This window comes from Medicago sativa, chromosome 1 (genome assembly GCF_051527215.1).
Source record: "Medicago sativa cultivar Bolivia chromosome 1, Bolivia_mono, whole genome shotgun sequence".
In the NCBI taxonomy this organism is placed as follows: domain Eukaryota; kingdom Viridiplantae; phylum Streptophyta; class Magnoliopsida; order Fabales; family Fabaceae; genus Medicago; species Medicago sativa.
Window position 1 is genome coordinate 21324914 of NC_140749.1, and position 15364 is coordinate 21340277.

Here is a 15364-nt window from a genome sequence, read left to right on the forward strand (position 1 = left end):
ATTATTATTATTTGGTTAATGAGAATACTGGTTGGGTGTTTTGGAAGATTCATTACCTCTCCCCGTATATTTATTTATAGTTGTATAAAGAAGTGAACACCACTTTCAACGTCACCTGGTTCATTGATATAATTATACTTGTTTTTGGAGCTTATATATAGCATGTGACACATTTTTTGAATAAAGGGACACACGTTAATTTAGCATGTGCTTTTGTTTTATGTCTATAATATGTTTGTACTCCCTCCGTTTCAAAATGAGTGTCGCTTTAGCCAAAATGAATGTCGCTTTCAGTTTCCAGTGTAATAATAACTTTTTCTTTTAAATTGTACCCTCTAATTAATACTCTGCACACTACTTCCAAAGTACTACTTTTAAAACTAACCAAATAGTTAATAAGGATAATTTGGTAAAGGGTCATGTTAACCAGTGCCCCGGGGGCACTGGTTAAGGAAGCAAAGATAGTAATATTTGCATTGATAGTTGTGTAATCAATGCATTAAAAGCTAAAAAAGTATCTTTTTTGACTTAGAATTTCTTCTTTTAGCATCCTTAACCAGTGCCCCGGGGGCACTGGTTAACATTTCCCTTTGGTAAAATAACCATTCTCTTTCTTTTAATCATTGCATTTCTTAATATGTGTGTAAACACCTACGACACTCATTTTAAAACGGAGGGAGTATAATAATAATAAGTTAATATTGTTAAATAAAAAAAGTTATTTGAGCTTATGTTATTTGGTTTTGTATGTTAGTAATCTCGTCATTAGGTATTATATATTTTATCTCAAACCCTAAATTTCTCTGTCCTCGTGAACTTAACTCAGTTGGTATGGACAATGCATAATATATGTAAGGTCTGGAGTTCGAACCCCGACCACCACAAAAAAAACCCTAAATTTCTCTTTTATCTATGATCTTCTGATGGGTTGTCATCTCCATGTTAGAGGTCTTATCTATCCTAATAATTACTAATTCTTTTAGGATTTTTATTTAGGCTCCAACCACTTGTAAAAGTTGATCTTGCATTAAGATTAAAGTTGAAACAATTTTTTTTAGAGGTGGTTTAAATATATTCACATTAGAGCATCTCGTGGTCCACGAGTACCATAAACCTTATTTTGAGAGGATTTTTTTAGTGTTTTTTAAGGAGGAATTTTTTAGTATTTGTTTAGTGGTTTTGTGAGGGCACATATGCTATTAGCCTTTGTTTAAGTGAAATAGTTTTTTTAAGTAACAGTCATTTTATAATAATTTTCAGGATAACTCTCTCTCTCCCTCTCCCTCTCAGTCATGCTATGATTGTGTTTTTATTCACTCTATTGCTTTTTCTCAAAATAAAAAGGAAAAATATGGTGTGCCAAAAGTTGTCGGAAAATACTCGACAAACATAGGTGAAACTATGGGTATTAATTTGGCAGCCATGTTATACGAGTGAGTATATGTTTAGTCACTCAAATAAATATATTTAGCTCTTTCAAATAAGTTTATTAGTCAAAATTTACGAGAAAAAAGATACGTAAAGACTGTACAAAAAAAAAAAACTTAAAGATTACCACTTATTTGATAGATTTATTTCGTCATACTTTGACACTTTCGCTATTTTCAGTAACTCAAAGAAACTTTTTTTTTGTCAATTAGCCTATAGACTAAAAATTAAGTCATTAAAGTGAATAAGCAGAGAATTCAAAATTTAAAACCCAACCCTTGCATATCGCAATACCCCTACAAACTACAATCTGAGTTAAACTCATTGTTAATATATAATAATAATCGTAAAAGCTTTATAAGTAATGGATACAATTTCTTAATAATAATGGTTCTATTGATAATATTAACCACACTTATATTAGTCTTATTCTTAAAATTAAAAAATTATAGTACTCTTTCTGATTTTAGGCCTATTAATATATGCAATGTTATTATGAAAATTACAACTAATACCATTGCTAACAGCATTAAAAGCTTTTTGCTTATGGTTATTTTAGACCAACAAAGTGCCTTTTATCCTGGGAGCTTATATTACTAATAATACCCTTTTGGCATATGTAGTTTTTCATTATACTGCTAAAGTTCAGAGATGGAAGTAAAGCTTGATCGGAGTTAAGTTGAATATGGCTAAGGCTTATGATCATATTGAATGAAACTTTTTGGAAGATACTCTCCTCACTTTGTGATTCCCAATTAATTTAGTCACTAAAATTATGTTTTATGTTAGAAGTGTTACTTTTTCTGTGTTAATCAATGACGCTCTATCCCCTTATTTGTTTTTCATTTACGCAGAAGTTTTCTCTGCGCTGTTAACAAATAGTAACACTGAAAGGGACATTAAAGGGATCGTCGTTATAGCTAATAATTCCCCCCACAGTTACTCACTTGTTTTTTTTTTGTTTATGATAGTATGGTTTTTTTGTAGTGTTGATGCTCATGAAGCTAAAAACCTTTTGGATATCTTTGATACTTGTCACGCTATTTCTGGGCAGAAGATCAATTTTCAAAAGTCAGAAATGTTGTTTAGTAAAAATACTAAGCATGAGATTAGTAAGAGTATTTAAGATGAGATGGCTATCAGAGTGTCTACCAACATTGATAAGTACTTAGGAATGCTAACTCAACTTAGCTGGAGTATATACATGGATTTTTGAGCGATTTTGGATAAATTAGTAAGCTTAAAGGATTGAAATAGGTAAATTTGTCTGGTTTATATGATGAGTTTTTTTGTCATACTTCATGTTGTGTCTGATAATATTGAAGGACTATATGTATTTTTTGGTGGGGACGAACATATGAGCATCAAAGGATAGGTTTAGGGTTCCTTATGTATTCATTTGCTTAGAATAGGTTTAGAGATCCCAATATTCTTTCAAACGAAGAAAATTTTCCATCAATATTGCCCAATGATCATAATGACCATCAAACTTGGGAATAATAGAATGTACGAAATTACTACAATCATTTTCCGCCATTCTTCTAAACTCCTTTTACTTGAAAGAAAATTGCAATTTCTTTCTTGATACACACTTATTTCTCTCACCCCAATTGTTTCCCTCACACTCACTCACTCACTCACTGTGGATCAGGCCCCAATAATGGAGCTCTGATACGTACCAATTGTTAATACTAATAATTATCATACTGGTTTTATGAGAGAATGTCTTATTTTATTGAGAACAAGAATTTGGCTTTATATAGCCTTACACATAATTCAAAAATGGAAAGCGTGAGTATAGATGCAACCACATTCCAAAGCCATATAATGTGTAGACTATGTCCCAAGAGAAAAACTAAGTCATACTTCCTAATAATAGAAATAGATTAAGGGCCCGTTTGTTTTAGATTTTAAAAAAAAAATATATTTTTCTTTGTATTTTTCAAAATGGATTTTTTTGAAATTTACTCGAAAATAGCAAAAGTTATTTCAAACTCATTTGGAATAAGTTAAAAAAGAGTTTTTGACATTCACTAACTTAAATATTGATTGTTCGAGATTTTACATAGTAAAAATCACATATTTTTTCAAAATGACATCTTTCAAAAATGATTTTTATGAAAAGCTATTTGAAATAGTTTTTTTTTTTTTAGAGATTTTTTCAAAATTTTAGTATCCAATAAAAATTATAACCAAATAATGAAATACTTGGAATGACATTTTAAGATAAACTATTCAAATAGATTTTTCATTTGAAGCTTTCCTTGAAAATTTCTTTGTTAAAAAAATTATAACAAAAATCCATTACACTACCAAAATCTATTTTATAAAAAAGTTATAACAAACGGGCCCTAAACATAACCACATAATAATCTAACATATGATTTCTTCTAAATGTGATTTGACGTGATATGGTATTTAAATTTGTTTTCTTGAGTTTTCTTTTCATTTATTTTATATTATTACATTTTTTTTTCAAAAGCCATCCGTTCGTTGTTTGTGCGGCTTGGCCCAACAGTTGCGAAATTGCAGTAAATATAGATTGTCCTTTTTGAAATTTAAGTTTTGGGAGAAACTCCACTCTGTTAGTGACAATAGGGAATGAGTTATAGAATCATGTACCTTTTTTTTTTTGTTGAAAGAGTAGAATCATGTAGTTTGTACCCTATTTTAGTTATAATGTAAAATATGCACTTTTAATGAAAACAATTATCCTAGTAATTAACAACATTAATTTTAACATTGTGATACTTAATTGTGGACTGAATTTGTCGGGGTTGTCCTCCGGCATACTGAATAGGTACTTGATTCGTGTTCCCGCTCTTTGGATCTATGTTTGTTTCTAGATTAGTTGAAATATGCAGGGTTCAATAGTTAAGATTCTGCATGGTGCCACCTTAATATCCATATCAGTTGTAGTGATTGATTTTCGATCTAGTTGATATCCTCGTCATTATTCGATGTTGGAATGTGTTGCTTGGAAAAGTCGTTTTGCTTATGCATAGAGTTATTTTTTATTGGACCCATTCAGTGTTGATGGTCGGTCAATTCACCATTATTTAAACCTTTGATTAGTGTTTGTTAGGATTAGCTAGAGGTTTGATTTAATTGTTTTAATTTTTTTTATTTCCCGTTTGAGTTGATCTATATTTTACGTCGACTTATATGGTTATGTTTTATGTCCCCTCATTTTTGTTTTTGTGTTTTTTTTTTTGTTGTAATTTTTCCTTTTTTTAATATTATTTTGCATATCTACGTAGCTGATACATTTCGGTTAGTGGCGGAGCCAGGAATTTTATAGAGCATGTGCAAAAATTTTATCGCAAATTCATATGTGACATAATATATATAAATAGTTATAAATCGAAATAAAAGAAGTTCGTCATATTTTCAACAAAAGTACAATTTTAAATAAGAGAGATGAAATATAACTTGCCAATAGCGTGCTAAATAAAATTATGACGAACCGACGAGTACCAAAGCCCTTTTCGCGATCTCTTTCAAATCATTAAACAATTTTGCTTATCAAATAGTGCATGCATATATCCCTAGTTTTAGGAAAACTGGACACACACTACTTATAGGGAATACCTATAGAAAAACAGAATATTGTAATCTCCAAATTTCTTGAACTATGCATACTTCAAGAAGTTCACTTGATTAACAACTCTTACTACACTAATTATCCATTATTCTATACCCTTTCTAACATATATAGTGACATGTTTCCATTTAGAGAGATGGAAGCAAATTTTTTTTTTCTTTGAAGAAGCCAAATGGCAGCAAAATATTATTTGCAAAAATCTGAAGAACTAAATTAGAACAATGATGTGTGTTTATTCTTGATTAAAGGAGAACAAAATTAGGCTTACAAAGTATCAATTCAACATAAAAGTTATGCATGGGGGTATAGAGCTTTGGTACTCGTCGGTTCGTTGAGCTAACAATAACTATAAAATAAAAAAAATATAACCCAACTAAAAATAATGAATTATTATTTTACTTTACTATGCAATTATTCTATTATTACTAAATAATACAAATTTTATTTAACTATTTATTTTTTATTACATTTTTTTATTTGTTACTTTATTATTTTATTTTTAATCATACTAATATTATTGTTTTTTCTAAAATAATAAAAGGGACTTTATTTATAAAGTTAGAGTGGTGTAAAAAAAAGTCAGGGTGGTTCCGTATTATTTTTCCTTTGACTTAAAGGTCCAATATATGTATTTGTTGAATTGGGCATTTTTTTTATTTACTCTTTTAAAAAAGGCTGCAATGGGCCATATTAGAAACAAGACCACATTGGGCTTTTTGACCGAGTCTTATCTCCTTCAACATTAGAAGCAGAAGCGCTGCATCTACACTGAGCAAGCGGCTGCCGTATTAGAAACAGGAAAACAATAGACTTGACAAAGAAAACATTAGAAGCAGAAGCGCTGCATTTGCATTGGGCTTGCTACAAAGAAAGTAGAAGCGGAGCCGGGCTAGTGCCCAGGCTAGCTGGGGGTGGCTCCGTCCCTGATTTCGGTGCATGTTAATACTCTTAACTTAAAAAAATTAATTAGTCCAAATAGGTCTTAAAAGATCACTTATCTCAATGTGATTTTCTGCATGAAAAATGATATATTTATTTTGGGTCATGCTAACTTGTGTCATAAGGGCACATGTTAAGTAATTCAAAAGTAGAAACATTTTCTTAAATTTTGTACATTCAATTAATCAAAAGTGAAAAAATTAAATTCAAATGCATTAATTACAACAAATTATTTTCACTTTTGACTCATTAACTTGTGCCTTAAGGACACAAGTTAACATTTCCCATTTATTTTATATATGTTTTTAACTCTCCTTGAATCAAATCAAATCAATAGTTATAAGTGGTGTATTTTTATACGGTATCAAATACGTTATCAATTTTTAGTTGGTCAAATAACATTTCTCATACATATACCAGGTGTCTAAAAAACATTTTACTCATGAAGTAAATTCAACATTGATGTTTAAACTCCTCATATTCCCCAACATCCACTCTACACCGCAATTTATATCTGTTTCTCTCTTCCTATGACATCACCAACATATCGTATCTATCACATCATTTTCTAAAAAAATATATGAAAGAAAAGTGTTATTTGAATAACCAATTTTGTTGATAACTTGTGAAACAACCTAAATATACAAAGAAATATGAGTATTGACACAAAAACCAAAGTAATAGAGAGAAACTAAAAACACAAAGTGAGTATGAGAGATAAAGCTGTCACAAAAATTTTCACAAAATAATTGTTCAAATATCATTTCTCGATTTTTTGTCTATCAACATTTTCCAAATATATTACCTGTATAAATTTGTATTATCATACATCCATTAAATTTGAAGTAATTAAATTGCTACTGTATATTTCAATAACTTATCTACAGGCCATGCATCCAATAATAAATAGCTTGTGAGTCATGGCTTAAAGTGTGATTGATGCATGTCCATATACTTATTTACAATTGATAGCACAGAGCTTGAAATATTGAGCCGTACGTATTTCAATTACTCTTATTATTTAAATGCTTAGAGTGTGATTGATGCATGTCCATATATTTAATTACAATTGATCTGACATGGCCTGAATTATTGTAAGTCGTATCCAAAAGTGTGCTTGATGTTTTTTTTTTTTTTTGTGGAAATTGTGCTTGATGTTGATGCACGTCCATATTGAATTAGAATATTTGAGATTTTTGTTCTGTGAATGGTTAAGTCTAAAAAATGTGGCTTCTCATCCTCTTCTGCACCTAAAACATTGGCTTGTTATCACTTCTAGAGTTCCTCCAAACTACCCATCAAATACTTATTATACCATCCTCTTCATGATATAATTCAGAGACAAAACTTGAATCACTCGTAAGTACTATGACCTTGTTTCAGTATATTACATTATTTGTAGCAATTCTCTTCATCATATCATACAATATATGGAGGCGCAACAAAAATGAACTTATACCAAATTGGCCAATTATTGGCATGTTACCATCCGTTTTGCATAATCAATCCAATATTCATGATTATGTAACCTTACTTTTGAAACATCATGGAGGTACTTTTCATTTTAAAGGACCTTGGTTCACAAACATTGCCAACTTTACGATCACTAGTGATCCCATGAATGTGCACCACATCACTAGCAAGAATTTCAGCAACTATGGGAAAGGATCTGATTTCCATGAAATTTTTGAAATTCTTGGAGTTGGTATGTTCAATTTAGATTCTAATGAATGGAAACAAGAGAGAGCTTTGTTTCATTCATTGCTTAAAAGGAAAAGCTTTGAGATACTCCTGCATCAATGCATTAAAAATAAGTTAGAGATTTTCCTATTACCATTTCTTGATCATGCCTCCAAAGGTGTACAAATACTTGATTTACAAGATATTCTTGAGAGGTTCACCTTTGACATTATTTGCACTTCTGTATTTGGATTTGATCCTAATTGCCTTCCTAACAAGTTCAATGAGTTCTCAGATATTTCTTATGTAAAAGCCATATCTGTGACCGAGGATGTGATATTGTCGAGGCACTATATTCCAAAATGTATTTGGAAGCTACAAAAATGGCTACAAATTGGTCAAGAGAAGAAGTACAAGGTAGCAAAAGAAAATCTTCACCAATTCATTTACAAATGTTTGAACTACTACAGAAGTTGTGAAGAGAAAAGAAGATTGAGAAGTGAAGATTTGGATGAAAGTCATTTTTGCTTGCTTAAAGATCTAATGGAGGAAGGATTGGAAAAGGGGGAAATGGTTGATAGGTATATCAGAGACACTACAATCAATCTCTTGGTTGCAGGAAATGGAACAATTAGTACAGGTCTCACTTGGTTCTTTTGGCTTGTTTCAACGCATCCTACGGTAGATGGTAAAATTATTCAAGAGATCAAAGATAATTGTTTAAAACAAGATGACAATTTTATCGCTAATTTAGGTGTGGAAGAGCTTGATAAGCTAGTTTACCTTCATGGAGCCATATGTGAGGCCTTAAGGCTATACCCTTCTGTAGCATTTCAGCATAAGTGTGCTATCAAATCGGATAAACTTCCTAGTGGAGACCATGTTAGTCCAAATACAAAGTTAATATATTCTTTGTATGCAATGGGAAGGATGGAGCAAATATGGGGAGAAGATTGCTTGGAATTTAAGCCTGAGAGATGGATATCAGATAGAGGGCAAATTATACAAGTGCCGTCTTATAAGTTCATAGCGTTTAATGCAGGTCCAAGAAGCTGTCTTGGGAAAGATATTAGTTTTCTTCAAATGAAAATGGTTGCAGCTGCAGTTTTATTTAAGTTTCACATTCAGGTGGTGGAAGGTCACTCAATAATTCCTAGGGTTTCTATTCTCCTTCGCATGGAACATGGCTTTAAGGTCAAAATTCGTAAAAGATGCATTTGATATAAGCATTACAAGTTTTATAAAGTTCAGAATGATTAGTGTGATGCATGTTCTGTGTTTTTAAACCTGTTTATGTTGCCCTATTTGTCATTGTTAAATAATGTTATTGTAAAACATTACTATTTTCTAGTCGTGTGCTGGCTGTAACTCATGAATGCATATCCTCAGTGTTCGGTCTGATAAAATTTGCTTAGCTAATTAATATCTGAAGCGAAATCGCAAAATACAATATAGATAAACAAATCAGATATTAATATTCAACCCTTCGATTGTTCGTTTTGAATATTCATGAATCAAGAATTATGTGAATTACGAGTTGTAGCTCAGACCCTTTACCGATGAGAACTGGAGACGAATCTCCAACGTTGTTCAACCAACAACATCTCTACGTAGTCCATGAAGGCTGAAGCACCTAACTAACTGATAATCTCCAAATATATTCAAGTTTTAGACTGCATTTTCTTAATTAGAAAGTTAATCTCTAAAATAAACATTAGCCAAATTCAAAGTTTACTTACCATTTCAAAATTTGTTTATGATCCTTAAGTAATGATCTGAAGCCTTGTGTAGATTTAGACAAGGAAAACCACCTGCAGAAAAAAACTGCAGAATCACTTGTCACTATGTATCATATAACTTGAGCATAATATAACTTAAAAATATTTGATCGGATAATGTTAAAGTGAAACTCATAAAGTTGGTACAATATTAATATGATAAAAAAAAATTATTAAATTTGAAAGAATCTATATTTGAAAATTCATAAGCTTTTTCATAAGGATTTTAATTACTTACCTGATTTACATTAAATTAGTCCCTTGTGTTAACAAAAATCCATATAACTGTGAAAGAGATAAATAAATGCATATGAATCTACACTATTTTTGAAGGTTCGAAAAACACAAGAGTGAGGGTTTGAATTGTGTTGGTCTCTTTTTATGATTGGATAAAAATCATTTTGAAAATAGAGATAGGGGAGGAGAGATGACATAGTATATTTATCTTGGTTCACTCCATAAACCGAGATTACGTTTAGTCTCCTTACACTTTCAAAAGATTTTTCCACAACAATAAAATCCTGATTACAACAACAACACTAAGACATCTAGCCCTAGATTTCCTTACCTCAACCTAGAGGACTTTCTAAAGGGGGAGCCTTCGTGCAACCGGTAGAGTCGTTATCATGTGACTGAAATGTCATTAGTTCAAGTCCTAGAAACAACCTAATGTAAAAAAAAAAAAAAAACAAGGTAAGGTCGTGTACAATACACCAAATGGTGACTCTTTTTCCAGACTCTGCATATGCGGGAGCTTTAGTGCACCGGACTGCCTTTTTATAAACTATCCTAATTTTAATCAAGATATTTAGAAAAAATGATTACAACATATGTGTTTACACAAACTATAATAGTAAACAAATTTAAACACAAAAATTTAAACACAATACATTATAAGTGTATCTCTGTTGGTTTTCTTTGTCTTTTTCTAATACAAGATATACAATATAAACAAGATATAAAGAGAGTGCAGTATATTGTATGTGTTTACAGGTTCGTAACCTCCTTCAGTCAGTTCTTGTCCTATATATAGATAAAGCTTCATGACTTTTAGTGAAGAATCTATTGTCTTTGAATAACTAATTAAATGCACATATTATCTTGATTACTTGCATTCTGCGAATCAGCCATTCATTTTTATCAATGATGCTCTTAATGAATTATTTTAGCAAAGAATTGTTGCATGCATCAATGACATGTACTTGTTTCAGACACTTGGTACAGGGGATCTCAATCCAGAGGTTTGAATCACAGAGTGTTAACTTCCACATAGCTCGACGTTGATCTTGATACAAAGCTATGTCCTTATATATGACATAGAGCTTCACTTCAAGGTTTAGAGCGTTGTCCAAAGTTCAGAGAGTTGATTTGGTCTAAAGACAGAACTTCATTGACTTAGAATTTTTTAGAACTTTTTTTTTTTTTGAGAGAAGAATTTTTTAGAACTTAAAAGCACATTCAAGTATCCTTATTGTTTCATATGCCATGTACAATATTTTTCACTCTCATGATATCAAAAACTGTAAGGGTGAATATAAAAAAGTAACACATAAAAAATAAACAACAAATTTATAAGATATTCTTAAATTTTGTTAGACAGTTTTATAATAGCGGACGTCAAGGGAGTATCTTTCTATCATTTGGGTGACAACTATTCTTAGATGGTCACAACCACAAATTTAAATTGTTTAGAACAAAAAAAAAAATAATACATGTCATTCAATATTAGCAAAAAAAACACATTATTTAAATATTTTAATAAAAATAAAAAATAATTTCGTTTTCTACTCTTTTTTTAAGGATCCTTTTTCTATCTATGTTGGTGTATCTAAATAGTTAGATTTGAGCTTGTAATAATACAAACTTTACTGTCCCAGGTTGACGTTTTAACAGTCAGCCATACCCGACAATGAAACATCATGAAATGCAAATATGAATTATTTGTCGTAAATTATAAGAAAAATTGGTCAAAAAAGTTTATGTATTTGATCTAAAATCCGAATCAAATACTACATCTGTTCTTAAATATAAGATCTTTTTGGAAAAAAAACCACGGAAACTAAGAAAATTAATATTTGTATGAAAATTGTCTGTAATCATAATTGGTTTTACAATTTTATCCTTTTAGAGAGAGTTAGTTTATATTTTCAACATGCTATTTATTGTTGTAAATTTTTTTATTTATTGCTGATTGAAGAAAAAGATATATAATAAATAAATGTATGTAGGTAAAAAAATAATTAATGTGAAAGCAAAAACAAATGGGTCCTATAAAAAGGGACATAAATTTTTTTCAAAAAGATCTTATAATTTATTACATGATAAAGAGAAAGAAGACAATTCTACTAAAAACACACATTTACTTGCAGCCTAAGCTACCTTAGCCTTAGTTTACTTAGCTACTACATATATAGCACTTGTTAGCTTATAGTACACCTACACTCTTTTATATATTTATCAGTTGTAACACTTCATTCATCAATAAGAATTCACTTTCTATTCATTTCCTTGTTTCCTAATATGGTATCACATGCCTTTACCCAAGGAGGGAAAGGTTGTTACGATCCTCTACTTGTTTTCCGTTGCGTCTTCTTAATTGTCCATCATCTTGGATCGTTTTCTCTTTGTTTTCTTGCTTCTGATTGCAGAATTTTGCATTTCTTCCTCGTTTGTTCGTGATTCTCGTTGCTTATTTTCACCTTATCTTGTGATTTTCACACTGTTTTTGTGTGCATTTCTGCATTTGTAAAAATCTATGTTTTTCTTGTTCATCAATCTTCATTTTTCATCATGCCTTCAAAGTTGTTCCTACACATCTTCCATAAGATTATGATTCTGCGTTCTTTGTTCATCCCAGTGAAGGTCTGAATTCTCTAACAGTTTCTCCTAAGCTCAATGGTACTAACTACCTTGCATGGAATCGGCCTATGTAACGTGCCTTAGGAACGAAGAATAAGCTAAGGTTCATCAATGGTATGATTCTTGTTCATGATCTTCAAGATCTGAATCGTAATGCTTGAAAGCGTGTTGTAATCACATAGTTTAATCTTGGATCATCAATTTTGTATTTCATTCTATAGCTCAAACTATCGCATTATATGATTATGCATTTGAGGTTTGCCAAGATCTTTATGAATATGCTTCAGCAAGATTGATCGTATTCCCATTGCTACCTTACATTCTTCCATTAACAACTTGAAGCAAGGTACAAAATTTGTTCTTCATTACTTCATAGAGTTGAAAGTACTTTGGGAAGAATTTTCATCTCAACGACCTATTCCAATGTGTTTGTGTTAATCCTTCTTGTTGTGAAGCTACTCATGTTGCTAAGGTTCATAGAAATGAAGATCAAATCATGCAGTTTTTAACCGGATTGAATGATCAGTTTTCAGCAGTTAAGACACAGATTTTACTTCTTGATCCTCTTCCTACTCTGAACAAAGTTTACTCCCTTGTGATTCAAGAAGAGAGCAACACTTCTTCCCAAATTCCTATGAGTGTTACCGATGACACTTCTATTTAAATGAATGCTTCAGATGCAAGAAAACCTAAAACTTTTGGTAAAAATTATTTTCAAGTTGGTAATTCTTCTAAACCCGGTAGATTCTGCACCTTTTGCAACCGTGTCAATCACACAGTTGATTTATGCTATCAAAAGCATGGTTACCCTAACATAAACAAACAATAGCCTCGTTATAATTTTGTTTCTCAGGCTGATTCTGATGCAAGTCTCTTACCACCTCCAAGCTTGAATGCTTCTAAAAGTTCCAGCACTAGTTTATCTCAAGAGCAATACTCTCAACTTGTATCCTTGTTGCAACAAGCAAAATTGGTTGCTCCAGCATCTTCCTCAAATGGCCATACTACAAACCAGATCACTGCTACTCCATTGATTTCTTCTAGCATTTATGCTCTCCACTGATTTCTTCTAGCATTTCTGCTACTGACACTACTCCTGCAGGTATACCTTCTTTTTCTCACCAAAATACTCAGCGGTTAATTGATTCAGGTGCTAATGACACATATGTTGCAACATTTCCTATTTTAGCTCATTTTACCAAATAAAACATGTAAGAGTGTCTTTACCAAATGGTCACTTTATCATTGTTTCTCATGCTGGAAATGTTTCATTTACCTCACAATTTTACCTCACCAATGTTTTGTATTCACCATCATTTCATTTGAACCTTATTTCTGTTGCCACGCTTTGTAGTTCCTTATTTTTTAGTTTACATTTCTCTCTTGATCAATGTCTCATACAGGAAAATTAGTCTTTGAAGATGATTGGTTTCGCTAAGCAAATTGGTGGCTCATACAAATATGGTCCTCCTACATCTGTTTCCAATTTATTTTCCAGTAATTACATCAATATGTCTTGTAATATTGCTATACAATCTCATTGTAAATCTAGTATTTTCATTCCTTCAGATGCTTTATAGCACTTTAGACTTGGCCATTTATCTCATATTAGATTACATAAAATGTCTGATTTGTATCCTTCCATTACTATCAATAATAATGTTGTGTGTGATCTTTGTCATTTTGCCAAACACAAACATTTACCTTTTTCTTCAAGTATTTTTAATGCTTTTGCAAATTTTGAGTTGATCCACTTTGATATTTGGGGTCCAATTTCTATTTCATCTGTTCATGGTCACATATATTTCCTTACTATTTTAGATGATCATAGCATATTCCTTTGGATAATATTACTTAAAACCAAAGTTGAGGTTTCCACTCATGTGAAGAACTTCATAACCTTGATTCAAAACCAATTTCACATTACTCTGAAATACATAAGAACTGATAATGACCCTGAATTTATGCTCCATAACTTTTATGCTTCTCATGGCATCATCCATCAAAAACCATGTGCTAAAACTCCCCAACAAAATGGGAGAGTTGAAAGAAAACACCAACATATTCTCAATGTAGGTAAAGTTTCGCTATTTCAATCCAAACTACTTCCATCCTTTTGGTCTTATGCAATACTTCATGTTATGTTTCTCATAAATAGAGTCCCAACTCTATTACTTAAAAACCAGTCACCTTATTTTGTCCTTCATCATCAGTTACCTAATCTGAACTATTTTAAGGTTTTTGGTTGCTTATGTTATGCTTCCACACTTCAAAACCATAGAATAAATTGCAACCTAGAGCTAGAATATCAATTTTCTTGGGTTACAAGTCAGGTTTTAAAGGCTATTCTCTTTTTGATCTTAATTCCAGAGAAATTTTCATTTCTAGACATGTTACCTTCCATGAAAACATACTTCCCTATCACACCACTTCTTCCTCTACTCCTCCTGATTAGAAATATTTCTCAACATCTTCAGATTCCACAGATAACACCTTACCTCTTCCTGTTGAACCTTCACATCATCTCTTGTTATTGATGGAATCCCCATACTTCAAACTTCCATCCCTATTCCTCCATCTAACACTATAACTTCACCTAGACATTCTAGCAGACTTAAAACTCCCCTTTCTCATAGATTTTGGTTGTAATCATGTCCGGTCTTCCACATATCCTATTTCACAATATTTTGCTATAATCATTTATTTGCTAACCACTATTCTTTTGTCTTCTCTTTACAATCTCATACGGAACTAACCACATATACTGAGGCAAGCAAGCATGATTGTTGCAAACCAGCGATTCAAGTTGAGTTATAGGCATTTGAGAAGACTGGTACTTCAAAGATTGTAGATTACCACCTCATGCTAAACATATTGGCTGGAGATGGATATATAAAGTCAAGAATAATAGTGATGGCTCCATAGAGAGGTATAAAGCAAGGTTGGCTGCCAAAGGATACACTCAGATTGAAGGGCTATACTATTTTTGTAACCCCCTATTTCCCCAATGATAATTTTTAAATAATAAGAGTATATTTAATACTAAGGATGTTACAAAACTCGACATTATTTAACA

The 15364-nt window shown here is 31.4% G+C and overlaps 1 protein-coding gene across 2 annotated transcripts; it reads left to right on the forward strand.

Moving 5' to 3' along the window:
* The first annotated feature begins 7339 nt into the window (after positions 1–7339).
* LOC146953577 (alkane hydroxylase MAH1-like) lies at positions 7340–8946 on the forward strand. 2 transcript variants are annotated; one of them, XM_085748946.1, is made up of 2 exons: positions 7340–8123; positions 8157–8946. In XM_085748946.1, the coding sequence occupies exons 1-2, from the start codon at positions 7340–7342 to the stop codon at positions 8870–8872; spliced, it is 1500 nt and encodes a 499-aa protein (XP_085605072.1). In that variant the 3' UTR covers positions 8873–8946. The 2 variants fall into 2 exon arrangements, with proteins under 2 accessions (XP_085605072.1, XP_085605044.1); XM_085748918.1 differs by having other exon boundaries at positions 7340–8946.
* The last annotated feature ends 6418 nt before the right edge of the window (positions 8947–15364 follow it).